Raw genomic sequence first — 11,230 nt, 5'->3', positions numbered from 1 at the left:
ACAGTGTAGCTATTACTTGCGGACCACCGTCATTACCTTCGGGTTTTTGCCGTTTTCGAGTGCCTGGCATTGCATTCATCCGTGTTTAGTTACGTTATTTTCACGAAAGAATAGGAAATAAACGGCGAACGTTTTGAAAAAGATCGCCGAAAACAACAGTGAACATGCCGCCGCCGTGTTTACTACATAAGTTCCTTGACCATTTCAAGATTACTGTGAACATATTATTTGGGGTTGACATTTTATGTGTTCCTGTCAGCGGTGCGAGAACATGGAGACGGTAGAGGAAAGTGTCTGCTGTCAGGAGCAAATGTGGGTGTGCGAGCAGAACGAGCGGCAGCCGGACATTTCGTGCATCGCACAACACCGCGGCTTTCAATGAATCTGCCTGGACCTGAAAAGGCTAAAACCTTTCGCCCTTGTGTTTATGCAATATGCTGCGACACACTGGTCAGGCATATCGACAAACAAGTCCCTGAGAGCTGTGTTTAATCAAAGTTTCTGCCGCTAAAAAAGTGTAAGCAACGGCCGCCAAGCGAGCGAGCCGATACGGTCTACACGCAATGACGTATTTTAGGCTTGGTGCTCAGCGGGAAGCTGGTCACGGGGCGTGCACATTTTTCAGTGGCGGGACATTCAAATGTTATATATAACGAGAGAATCGCTTCCATTTTCCCAAAAGCACTTAGGTTGACCGAATTATATAACCTTTGTTACATGTAATAAGACTATGTTGTCTTTAAGTGTCATATCCACTTTAAGTACGCCTGAAATGTGCGCGTACTCAGCCTTTTGCTGTGTTCCTTGCATTCGTATATTTGCTTGCAGCTGCGTGTTTGCTTTTTAATGTGTGTGCACAGTGGCGTGTAGTTCTTGCCGCTATTTAAAACCAATTCAACTGTTTTTCAGTTCACTCCTGCCGGCTGTGCAAAACACATCACTACGCTTGGAAAACTCTTTAAACTTTTAAAACTCCAGTTGCTCTGATAAGGTCCGCTGATCTGATCAGACCTGATCAATCAGGGTGTCTGATGATCACACCGACATGCAGCGACTGCGCTTTTATTTTGAAGACTCACAGGTTTGATCAGACCAGAGAGAGAGAGAGAGACAGAGAGAGACAGAGAGAGAGAGAGAGAGAGAGAGAGAGAGAGAGAGAGAGAACGAGCTGCTGTTTCTGGATTTCTGAGTTGAGGTTCGATTCCCTGTTTTGAGCACACAGAGGCGCTGTGGCTGTGTGATTTCTATGTCCAGCGCTCTACGCCAAAAAAATTAAACATCTTTAATTTCTTCCGTCTTACGCCCGTAGCCCTCAACATACTGCTGCGTAGGGAGCAAAAACTCGGCGTAGAGCTGCTGAACTCAGCGTAGACGATACGCCACAATATGCAGCTCTACATTTGCGCCCGTGTGAAAGAGGCTTAACCCTCTGGGGTCCAAGGGCATTTTTGGACAGTTCACTCGCCTGGCATAAATGTTTTATTATTGCTGTTAAAAGCTCTCCCTGCATCCTACAATCAAGTGGTATATCCCTTTTTGTTTCAGGACAACCTGTATTTTCAGAATATCTATGCCATAGTAGTGTTTTATAAGTGTAATAAAGGTTTATAATCAGAAATAAGAAAAGAAAAAATAAAGCAAAAAATACTTTTCACACATATTTATTCAAAACACACAGCAAACTATAATAAACAACTATTTTGACACTTTATAAAGATAAGCTGGGGTCTTGTACAAAGAATGTACAAAAATAAACATTTTAAAATAAACTCAAATGCACATTTTGAACAATATATACAAAATAGTCAATGTGTTTTGTCTTTACGCCACATCTCAAAGCAATTTCTGTGTGCTATTACACAAAGCTTACAACACAAACTTTTTACCTAAATGGAATTTGACTCTCTCTTGAAATGTGTTTCAGCATGTAAACAACCTCTCTTCACAGTTTGAAGCCCTATTAACACCCCTCCCCTCTCCTTTCATTCAAATGCGTAATAAGCGAAGTGCACAACGCATCTGCGCATGCGTGGGTCAAACAGAGGCAAAAATTCCAGCTACCAAACTCACACCACTCCCATTGAATTTCGTATACAGTAGCATTAGCGGACTGTAAAAGTTAAGGCTTACATGGATTATTTCAAAGGCTTTATGCCTTAAGCGATGCATAAAATAATGACAGGGGCGCATTGTGCTGTTTTCAAATGCTTGAACTGAATTTATAGGCTTGAAAGTTGGCTGAAAACACACGATTGCAAAGCTCCGCCGAGTCCACAGAAAGACGGAAAGACGAAGAAATGTGGTTGTAAACCTCCGTTCATTCTCTACAACAGGGGTGGCCAAGTTTGGTCCTCGAGAGCCACCTTCCTGACACTCTTAGTTGTCTCCCTGCTCCAACACACCTGAATCCAATGAAAGACTCGTTAGCAGACCTTTAATGAGCCTTTCATTGGATTCAGGTGTGTTGGAGTCAGGAAGGTGGCTCTCGAGGACCGAACTTGGCCACCCCTGCTCTACAATTTCCCCACAGAAAAGAAAGATCCAGACGGACGTAAAAGACGGACTAAAATTGTAAGTTTCTTGCACACATTTATTTTGTCAATATCCTGAAACTGTGCTGAATTATAATGTGGCTGATGACACCATTTTCGTGCATCGACTTATGACTGTAATGTCGCGCCATGAATGACGTGGCGCATAATATTGTAATATTGACATGTTCTATAAACAAACTGCATGCACATATCATATGTCTGTTAACTTATCAAAACAAACATGACACCAAAGAGGTTATATGTGAGACCCACCTTCATTGTAGTCATTACAAAGCCGGCAGAGTAGCGATTTCTCATCTCTGCTTAGCAAATAGCTCATAGCTTGTGGATTGGTAGTCAAAAAATTTAGTGTACCCATAATGCACCGCGCGGCCCGAGATGTGCACTTCACTTACTGGCACTTTACAAGTGAAAGCGAGAGAAGCTTATTCAACAATATTCCCTGGCCAACTAAGTGAATCATTTCTCTCAGTGACAATCTTTGTTCGACCACGTGAGGTTGTAAGAGACCCTCTTACGCCGATCTCCTTCATTAATATGCACAATGCTGCACTTTTAAGCATGAAGCCAGCAGCCAGGGGGCTATTCAGACAGCATTCACATGTCACAGAGTAACACATTACACCTCGAAACGATCTTTGGGATACCATGAAAATTCAGTAAGGTATATCTTATATATTATATTCCAATTCTAAGGTGGAACTATGTCAGTATACAAAGGTATATCTAAACATCTAAAAAGGAAGAGTAAAATAGAAGAGTAAAAAAGAGTAGAGTAGAGCCACTTAGGTGCCTAGTCCTGAAAACCAGGGATGGTGCCCTACGATTGGATATTGGAAAACCATGTGACGGTGAACCAATTCCGATTGGACACTCACATTGCGCACGTCATCACACAGCTTCTATGAGGAGTACAAAGATGGTGGATGGCTGGCCCAAAGTCCGCAGAGTTAACTTTATTAGTTTAATTATATCATTAAAAAGTTATTTATAATTTAGTAAAACGTGTACCTAGCCGTCGTATACGACGGCGTCAGCCCCAGAGGGTTAAGTAAAGGTTTCACAAACTTATATTTCCAATATGCAAATAAAAAAGAATATAATCAATGAAAGAGTGTGTAGAAAGAATGTGACCTTTTGACCTCTTACAATAGGTCAAGGTTAGCCATCTTTGAACTTGTCCAAGGTCTGTATCCCAAGAATGTTCCCCGTGAATTTGAAGATCCAGGCAGTAATAGGACTGGACTTGTGCTGAGCACAGACAGACGGATGGGCGGATGCAATGGTCATGTTTTGGCCTCAGGTTAAAAAAAAAAAAAAGGTTCAAAATGCTGCCGGTAGAATCTTGACAAGAAGCAGAAGGTTCGACCACATTACACTGATTTTGGCCCCCCTTCACTGGCTTCCTGTCTCTGTGAGGTCTGATTTTAAGGTACCGTTACTACATTATAACACAATGCCTATGTCTGTGATCAATAATGCCCCTCTATCAATCAATAAATCAATCCCGCTCTCTGAGGGAGGTGGGGAGGCGGGGCACATCCCGCTCTCTGAGGGACGTGGGGAGGCGGGGCACATCCCGCTCTCTGAGGGAGGTGGGGCACATCCCGCACTATGAGGGAGGTGGGGTTCAGCCTCCCTCTCACTCCGCCATGGGTTGAGGGTGGTTCTGGACCCGGCTGTGTCTGTCTGTGGAGGATGTCGCCCTGCAGGGCTGTGAAATGAAAACTGTGAAATCACAGGAAAATTTGCAGGGGGTCTGGGGGGTGCGGGGACCCAGAAACCAAATTAATTTTGTATCTAATGATACATTATCAGCATCTCCTAGAAAAAAAGTAAAAAATATCTCCTGTTTTGGGTTTACGGGGGTTTACAGCCGTTGTTCCTTCTTTTCGTGTCGCAGCAGCTCACAAACCTCGGTGCTGTGTTTGCACATTGTTGTCCTTCAGCCAACAGATAGTGAAGTTTGTCAATGTTGCTCTCAGAGTCTGTTTGTGTGTTTGTGATCTGTGTCTCTGTTCGTGTCTCTGATGTCTTGGTGTAGCAGGCTGGTGGTCAGGAAGTGCAGCTCGGGCTCCACCTGGTGTTGTGAGCAGTGAGTGCACAGTCTGTCTTCTCTGGGGAGCCAGGTCTGTCTGTGGTGGCCTTTCTCCACAGCCAGGCTGTGCTCACTGAGTCTGTACATGGTCAAGGACTTCCTGAGCCTTGGGTTGGTCACAATGTTCAGCTATTCTGCCACAGAGTTCTGTCTGTTTAGGGACAAACAGCGTTCCAGTTTACTCTGGTTTTTGGTTGATTTTTTTCTTCAATGTGTCACATACTTTTGTTTTTTGTTTTCTTGTAATTTGGTTCAGTCTAACAGGGTTTGTGTTTGTGTATAGAGTCCCAGAACCAGCTGGCTGAGGGGCGTCTCTCTACAGTCTCTCTGTTGATCAGGACTTTGTTCTGGAGCAGACAGGGGTCACTGTTTTTAAGGTGCTCATAGCATTTAATTGCTCTCTTTTGAACTTTCCTTCTAACAACAGTCAATAAGCATTTTGGAACTGAGGACACTAATTGTTGAAGCGCTGTAGGTGGAATTCTTTCCCATTCTTGCTTGATGTACGACTTGAGTTGTTCAACAGTCCGGGGTCTCCGTTGTCGTATTTTGCTCTTCATAATGCGCCACACATTTTCAATGGGCGACAGGTCTGGACTGCAGGCAGGCCAGTCTAGTACCGTACTCTTTTACTACGAAGCCACGCTGTTGTAACATGTGCAGAATGTGGCTTGGCATTGTCTTGCTGAAATAAGCAGGGACGTCCCTGAAAAAGACGTTGCTTGGTTGGCAGCATGTGTTGCTCCAAAACCTGGATGTACCTTTCAGCATTGATGGTGCCATCACAGATGTGTAAGTTGTCCATGCCATGGGCACTAACACAATGATGTCAGTTTTTAATGCAGTGCCGCCCAAGGGATCGAAGGTCACGGCCATTCAATGTTGGTTTTCAGCCTTGCCGCTTACGTGTAGAAAGTTATCCAGATTCTCGGAATCTTCCGATTATATTCTGGACTGTAGATGATGGAATCCCTAAATTCCTTGCAATTGACGTTGAGAAACATTGTTCTTAAACTGTTGGAAATTTTTTTTCACACAGTTGTTCACAAAGTGGTGATCCTCACCACATCTTTGCTTGTGAATGGTTGAGCCTTTTGGGGATGCTCCTTTTACAGCCAGCCATGACACTCACAATTAGTGTCCTCAGTTCCCAAACGCTTATTGAGTGTTGTTAGAAGGAAAGGTGATGTAACACAGTGGTAAACATACCACTGTCCCAGCTTTTTTGAAACATGTTGCAGGTATCCATTTCAAAATGAGCAAATATTTGCACAAAAATAGTTTATCAGTTTGAACATTAAATATCTTGTCTTTGTGGTGTATTCAATTGAATATAGGTTGAAGAGGATTTGAAAATCATTGTATTCTGTTTTTATTTACATTTTACACAACGTCCCACCGTCATTGGAATTGGGGTTGTACTGTATTTCATGAGGTGAAAGCTGGAACAAGCCATTCAACGAGGCAGGGAAGTGACGGAGAAATGCTGCTCTGCTGAGGACAGGACAGGACCAAAGAGCCCAGCTCACAAGTGGGACCCGGTCTGCAGTCCTGTTAAGAGCACAGGCTGCTGATGCACAGCTGACAACATCCCACCAGGAAGAAGCACTTCATGTATCAGCTGATCCCTTGATAATCACTGATTTCATTCAATGCCATGTGAGCAAGAAAAACCCACAGACGTGTGCAACACGTTCAGAGAGAATGTTTGGCACAGCTGGCAGCACTGCTACCATCCCGCCTTCAGCCCCACACAGTGAAGAAGCTCCAGTTAAAATACAGATTTGTGCACATTTCTGCTGCAAATGTGTGTTTTTTTTATTTACAGAACTGTGACATCACAGCATAGACGTAATAATTCTGTCTCATCGCTGTATATCGCTGATAAGTCTAAGGAAAGTCTGAGTTGGGCAACATCAAGAAGCACTCGACAGGAGGAGTCCGAAACCGACTCTGTTGATACGCTGAACAAATGTTTGCTTCACACGAGAGTTGAGAGCTTTCAGCGCGAGTGGAGGTGCGCGCAGCATGAGCAGCCGGCGGCGATAACGAACAGTGAGGCGCAGACTTACCGAGGTAAGGAATGCACGGTACCATCTTCAGGGAGCGGATGTACTCTCTCATGCGGGTATAGTTCTCCTCCTTCGATGTCAGGTAGTTCAGCTTCTCAAATGTGGCCTTGTCTTTGCGGCTGATCAACTAAAACAGACAAAAAAAGGACAAAAACATGTTTAATCATCTCGTTAAAGCCCAAACCACGAGGCAGCACAACACTGTGACTCAGAAAATAGACGTAAGAAGTAGTTGTGACAGTTACTGTTCAGTTGACAGTTCTCTTTGGACCAGCTAGGGGATGGACACACGAACATTTTCATCAATCGTCAACAAAAAACAAGCAGTACAATACTGTACGGTAAATGTGTCAGGAGGAGACGGTTCTCAAAAACTGAGTTGCCGTGAAGAAGGAGACTAGTGAGAGAAGCCTTGCAACTGTTAGAACGGCCTAAACAGTGGGTCACCCTTCTGAGTCTGGTCTGCTTGAGGTTGACCTCAATATCCTCAGAGGGAGTTTTCTTCTTACCACTGTCACTGTGCGTTTGCTCAGGACAGTGGTCTGTGAAGCGCCTTAAGACAGCTTTGTTGCAATCTGTACAAATAAAGAAGCCACAAGACACCGAGACAACTCTGAAGGACGTACAGACATCTGTGACCGGAGAGACTGTGCACAGTGTAATTTTTATGTGTGACATCACCAGTCGAACAGCTTCATGTTGGAGTGGAACAAAGAGCAGCGAATCAAAAAAAAAAAAAAAAAAAAACAAATGCAGAGAAGCACACAGAAGAAGAGTGGAACAGATTTAGTATCCAACAATAAATTAAGCGGCAACAGTTTAGCAACAAAGTGGAAGGAAGGGTGGTCAAGTCCAGACTTAAGACACACTTATTTTTCCCTTTCATATGGCTAGTATACTGGCATAGTATAGTTCTATGCTTTTTACTCATTTTATTAGTAAACGAAGCGTGTCACGACCTCAACTTTACCTAAATTCTGGGTCTTTTAGTGAAGCTTAGGGCTCGTGGCCGGCGATCACATTAGTATTTCTCTGTTTTATCTTGTTGTTTAATGCTGACAAATTATACAGTATTTCTTGTCTTTCTGATGCCTGATTCTGTTTTTTTCTCTGTTTAAGGTGCAGCTCCATCCAGAGATGGGTGTGGTATTTGTGCTGGAGACCCCCCTGTCCTGTGCACCAACAACATTTCCTGTATATTCGTTTTGTGAATTGTTCTGTAATTTATGTTTGTATCATGGCCCAAGCAGAGGGTCACCCCTTTGAGTCTGGTCTGCTTGAGGTTTCTTCATCAGAGGGAGTTTTTCCTTACCACTGTTACTCTGGGGGTTGGTAAGGTTAGACCTTACTTGTGTGAAGCGCCTTGAGGCCAATCTGTTGTGATTTGGTGCTATATAAATGAAAATAAACTGAAACTGAAATTGTCAAAAACTCCGGCTCAGTATCAGTCCAAAGGCACCTCACATTCTCTGAGGAGGAAAAACAAAAACAGAAAACTGTAAACTACAATTGTGCTCTGTTGGTTCAGTGAAGCTGTAGCTCTGTTGGTTCAGTGAAGCTGGAGCTCTGTTGGTTCAGTGAAGCTGGAGCACTGTTGGTTCAGTGAAGCTGGAGCTCTGTTGGTTCAGTGAAGCTGGAGCTCTGTTGGTTCAGTGAAGCTGGAGCTCTGTTGGTTCAGTGAAGCTGGAGCTCTGTTGGTTCAGTGAAGCTGGAGCTCTGTTGGTTCAGTGAAGCTGGAGCTCTGTTGGTTCAGTGAAGCTGTAGCTCTGTTGGTTCAGTGAAGCTGTACTTCTGTTGGTTCAGTGAAGCTGTACTTCTGTTGGGTCAGTGAAGCTGTAGCTCTGTGGGTCAGTGAAGCTGTAGCTCTGTGGGTCAGTGAAGCTGTAGCTCTGTTGGGTCAGTGAAGCTGTAGCTCTGTTGGTTCAGTGAAGCTGTAGCTCTGTGGGTCAGTGAAGCTGTAGCTCTGTTGGTTCAGTGAAGCTGGAGCTCTGTTGGTTCAGTGAAGCTGGAGCTCTGTTGGTTCAGTGAAGCTGTAGCTCTGTGGGTCAGTGAAGCTGTAGTTCTGTTGGTTCAGTGAAGCTGTAGCTCTGTGGGTCAGTGAAGCTGTAGCTCTGTTGGTTCAGTGAAGCTGTACTTCTGTTGGTTCAGTGAAGCTGTAGCTCTGTTGGTTCAGTGAAGCTGTAGCTCTGTGGGTCAGTGAAGCTGTAGCTCTGTGGGTCAGTGAAGCTGTAGCTCTGTTGGTTCAGTGAAGCTGTAGCTCTGTTGGCTCAGTGAAGCTGTAGCTCTGTGGGTCAGTGAAGCTGTAGTTCTGTTGGCTCAGTGAAGCTGTAGCTCTGTGGGTCAGTGAAGCTGTAGCACTGTGGGTCAGTGAAGCTGTAGCTCTGTGGGTCAGTGAAGCTGTAGCTCTGTTGGGTCAGTGAAGCTGTAGCTCTGTGGGTCAGTGAAGCTGTAGCACTGTGGGTCAGTGAAGCTGTAGCTCTGTGGGTCAGTGAAGCTGTAGCTCTGTGGGTCAGTGAAGCTGTAGCTCTGTTGGGTCAGTGAAGCTGTAGCTCTGTTGGGTCAGTGAAGCTGTAGCTCTGTTGGTTCAGTGAAGCTGTAGCTCTGTGGGTCAGTGAAGCTGTAGCTCTGTGGGTCAGTGAAGCTGTAGCTCTGTGGGTCAGTGAAGCTGTAGCTCTGTTGGTTCAGTGAAGCTGTAGCTCTGTGGGTCAGTGAAGCTGTAGCTCTGTTGGTTCAGTGAAGCTGTAGCTCTGTTGGTTCAGTGAAGCTGTAGCTCTGTGGGTCATTGAACCTGTAGCTCTGTGGGTCAGTGAAGCTGTAGCTCTGTGGGTCAGTGAAGCTGTAGCTCTGTGGGTCATTGAACCTGTAGCTCTGTGGGTCAGTGAAGCTGTAGCTCTGTTGGTCAGTGAAGCTGTAGCTCTGTGGGATGGTAAAGGTGGAGCCTTCATCCGCTCTGTTGTCAGATTTGAATTTGAGTTTTCAAGAAGGACTCACAGTAAAGCTGCTGATCCTATTCATTTCAAGCAGCTAGCAGAGCTGGGTCAGGAGGTCTTCTGGGTACCGTCTGACATGAGGCCCAGAGGTAGACTCAGGAATGCATAAAGATCCCCTGCAGAATTTCTGTGTAGGCTCTCAGTTGTCCAGGTGGTTTCCATAGTAGAGAAGCTTGAATCTTCGACTGGACTGGGTTGCTTGACGCAAGGACGTTTCGCTTCAAATCACAGAAGCTTCCTCAGCTAAAATTCTTGCTCTGGAAGTCTGACTTCTGTCTGACTCTTGTAGATAAGAATAAAACAGAAGCCAACAAAAGTTTTAAACCTAACCAGACCCACTCCTACTGTTAGGTTTGATACATAGAATTGTGGCGCTGGTGAACACTGAAAAGCCATTGTGTTTTTGTGTCCTCCAGAAGTTACCGTGGTAGTGTTGTGTTGTAGTTTCCTGACAGAGTGCAGAATGTCCTCGAATGATGTCTTAAGTAAAACACGGAGGTTTGACCATGGCACTGTGTGACCCTCATCTCATATGGCTCCCCGTGATTGAGAAGATTTTAATGTTTTGGTGTGTACTGTTAAAATTGTGATTGGTTTTGTGCCCTCTTATCTTTTATGGCCTCTTATCAAATTTGGTGATATACAGTGACAGCATTTTCACTCTATATGCAAAATTACATAATTTTTATACATGAATGACACTTTACTTCATCTTTTACACTACTTTTGTGACCCACATCTAGCCCCAAAACAGTTTATTCATGTGGATACATGAATAAAAGGTGCACTTAATAAAAAGATTTGATAGATTTCATATTTCCAAGTTTAAAGGCAAATCATTTTTCTTTAGTGTTACAAATATTTGTCACATATTCTGAAAGCTGAGATTGTTCTGATCATTTTGATACGCACCATATGAGCATTACACTAAAAGAAAGTACCATGAAAGGGGAATTACTGGTAAAATTGAGAAAACACCACGGGACCCTACAGGGCTCAAAGCAAAAATCAGAATTTTAGTCCTTCAAACTCAAAGTGCAGTGATGAATATTACAGACCAACTAACCAGACTGACTTTAATGGCAGAGTTTAACCAGTATTATTCCAACCTCTCAGACCAATTCTTCCAACAAATAAAATATTTTGTTCGCAGTTAAAGCTTTCATATTGACCTCCCTTATTACTATTATTATTATTAGCAAATTTACATACACTTTATCAGAATCTTATCAAATACAGCCAGCTTGAGGTCAAAGGTCAAAAGCAGTGTTCTGGAATTACTGGCTGTTTTTTGTTCCATTGATGAGACACCTGAGTGCTGCAGAACAACGTGCCAGCAAACCCTTAAACCGGTGGCTGTAAAATAACTAAATCCTGCGCAGCGGAGTCGGCCCAGCCTGGAGGTCTTCTCCTACACCTGGAACTGTACCAAATCATTTTCACAAAGCTAGAATAAAAGATTGAGCATTTCATGCTGCACAAACAATGGACTGGAAAGATCTGCTTCAAGATTTT

At 44.0% G+C, this 11,230-nt stretch overlaps 1 protein-coding gene across 2 annotated transcripts in view; it reads right to left on the bottom strand.

Annotated features, from left to right (window-relative positions):
- The window catches only part of ralgps1 (Ral GEF with PH domain and SH3 binding motif 1), a 272,310-nt gene that overhangs the window by 168,173 nt on the left and 92,907 nt on the right, over window positions 1-11,230 (bottom strand). For both annotated transcript variants that reach the window (XM_034191724.1, XM_034191723.1), the window contains exon 8: window positions 6,726-6,852. In XM_034191724.1, the coding sequence (XP_034047615.1) occupies window positions 6,726-6,852 (127 nt within the window). The remainder of the gene's footprint in view (window positions 1-6,725; window positions 6,853-11,230) is intronic.

Source organism: Thalassophryne amazonica, chromosome 17 (genome assembly GCF_902500255.1).
Source record: "Thalassophryne amazonica chromosome 17, fThaAma1.1, whole genome shotgun sequence".
Taxonomy (NCBI): domain Eukaryota; kingdom Metazoa; phylum Chordata; class Actinopteri; order Batrachoidiformes; family Batrachoididae; genus Thalassophryne; species Thalassophryne amazonica.
The sequence above is the reverse complement of the archived record's forward strand: the minus strand, read 5'-3'. Positions and strand labels throughout refer to the sequence as shown.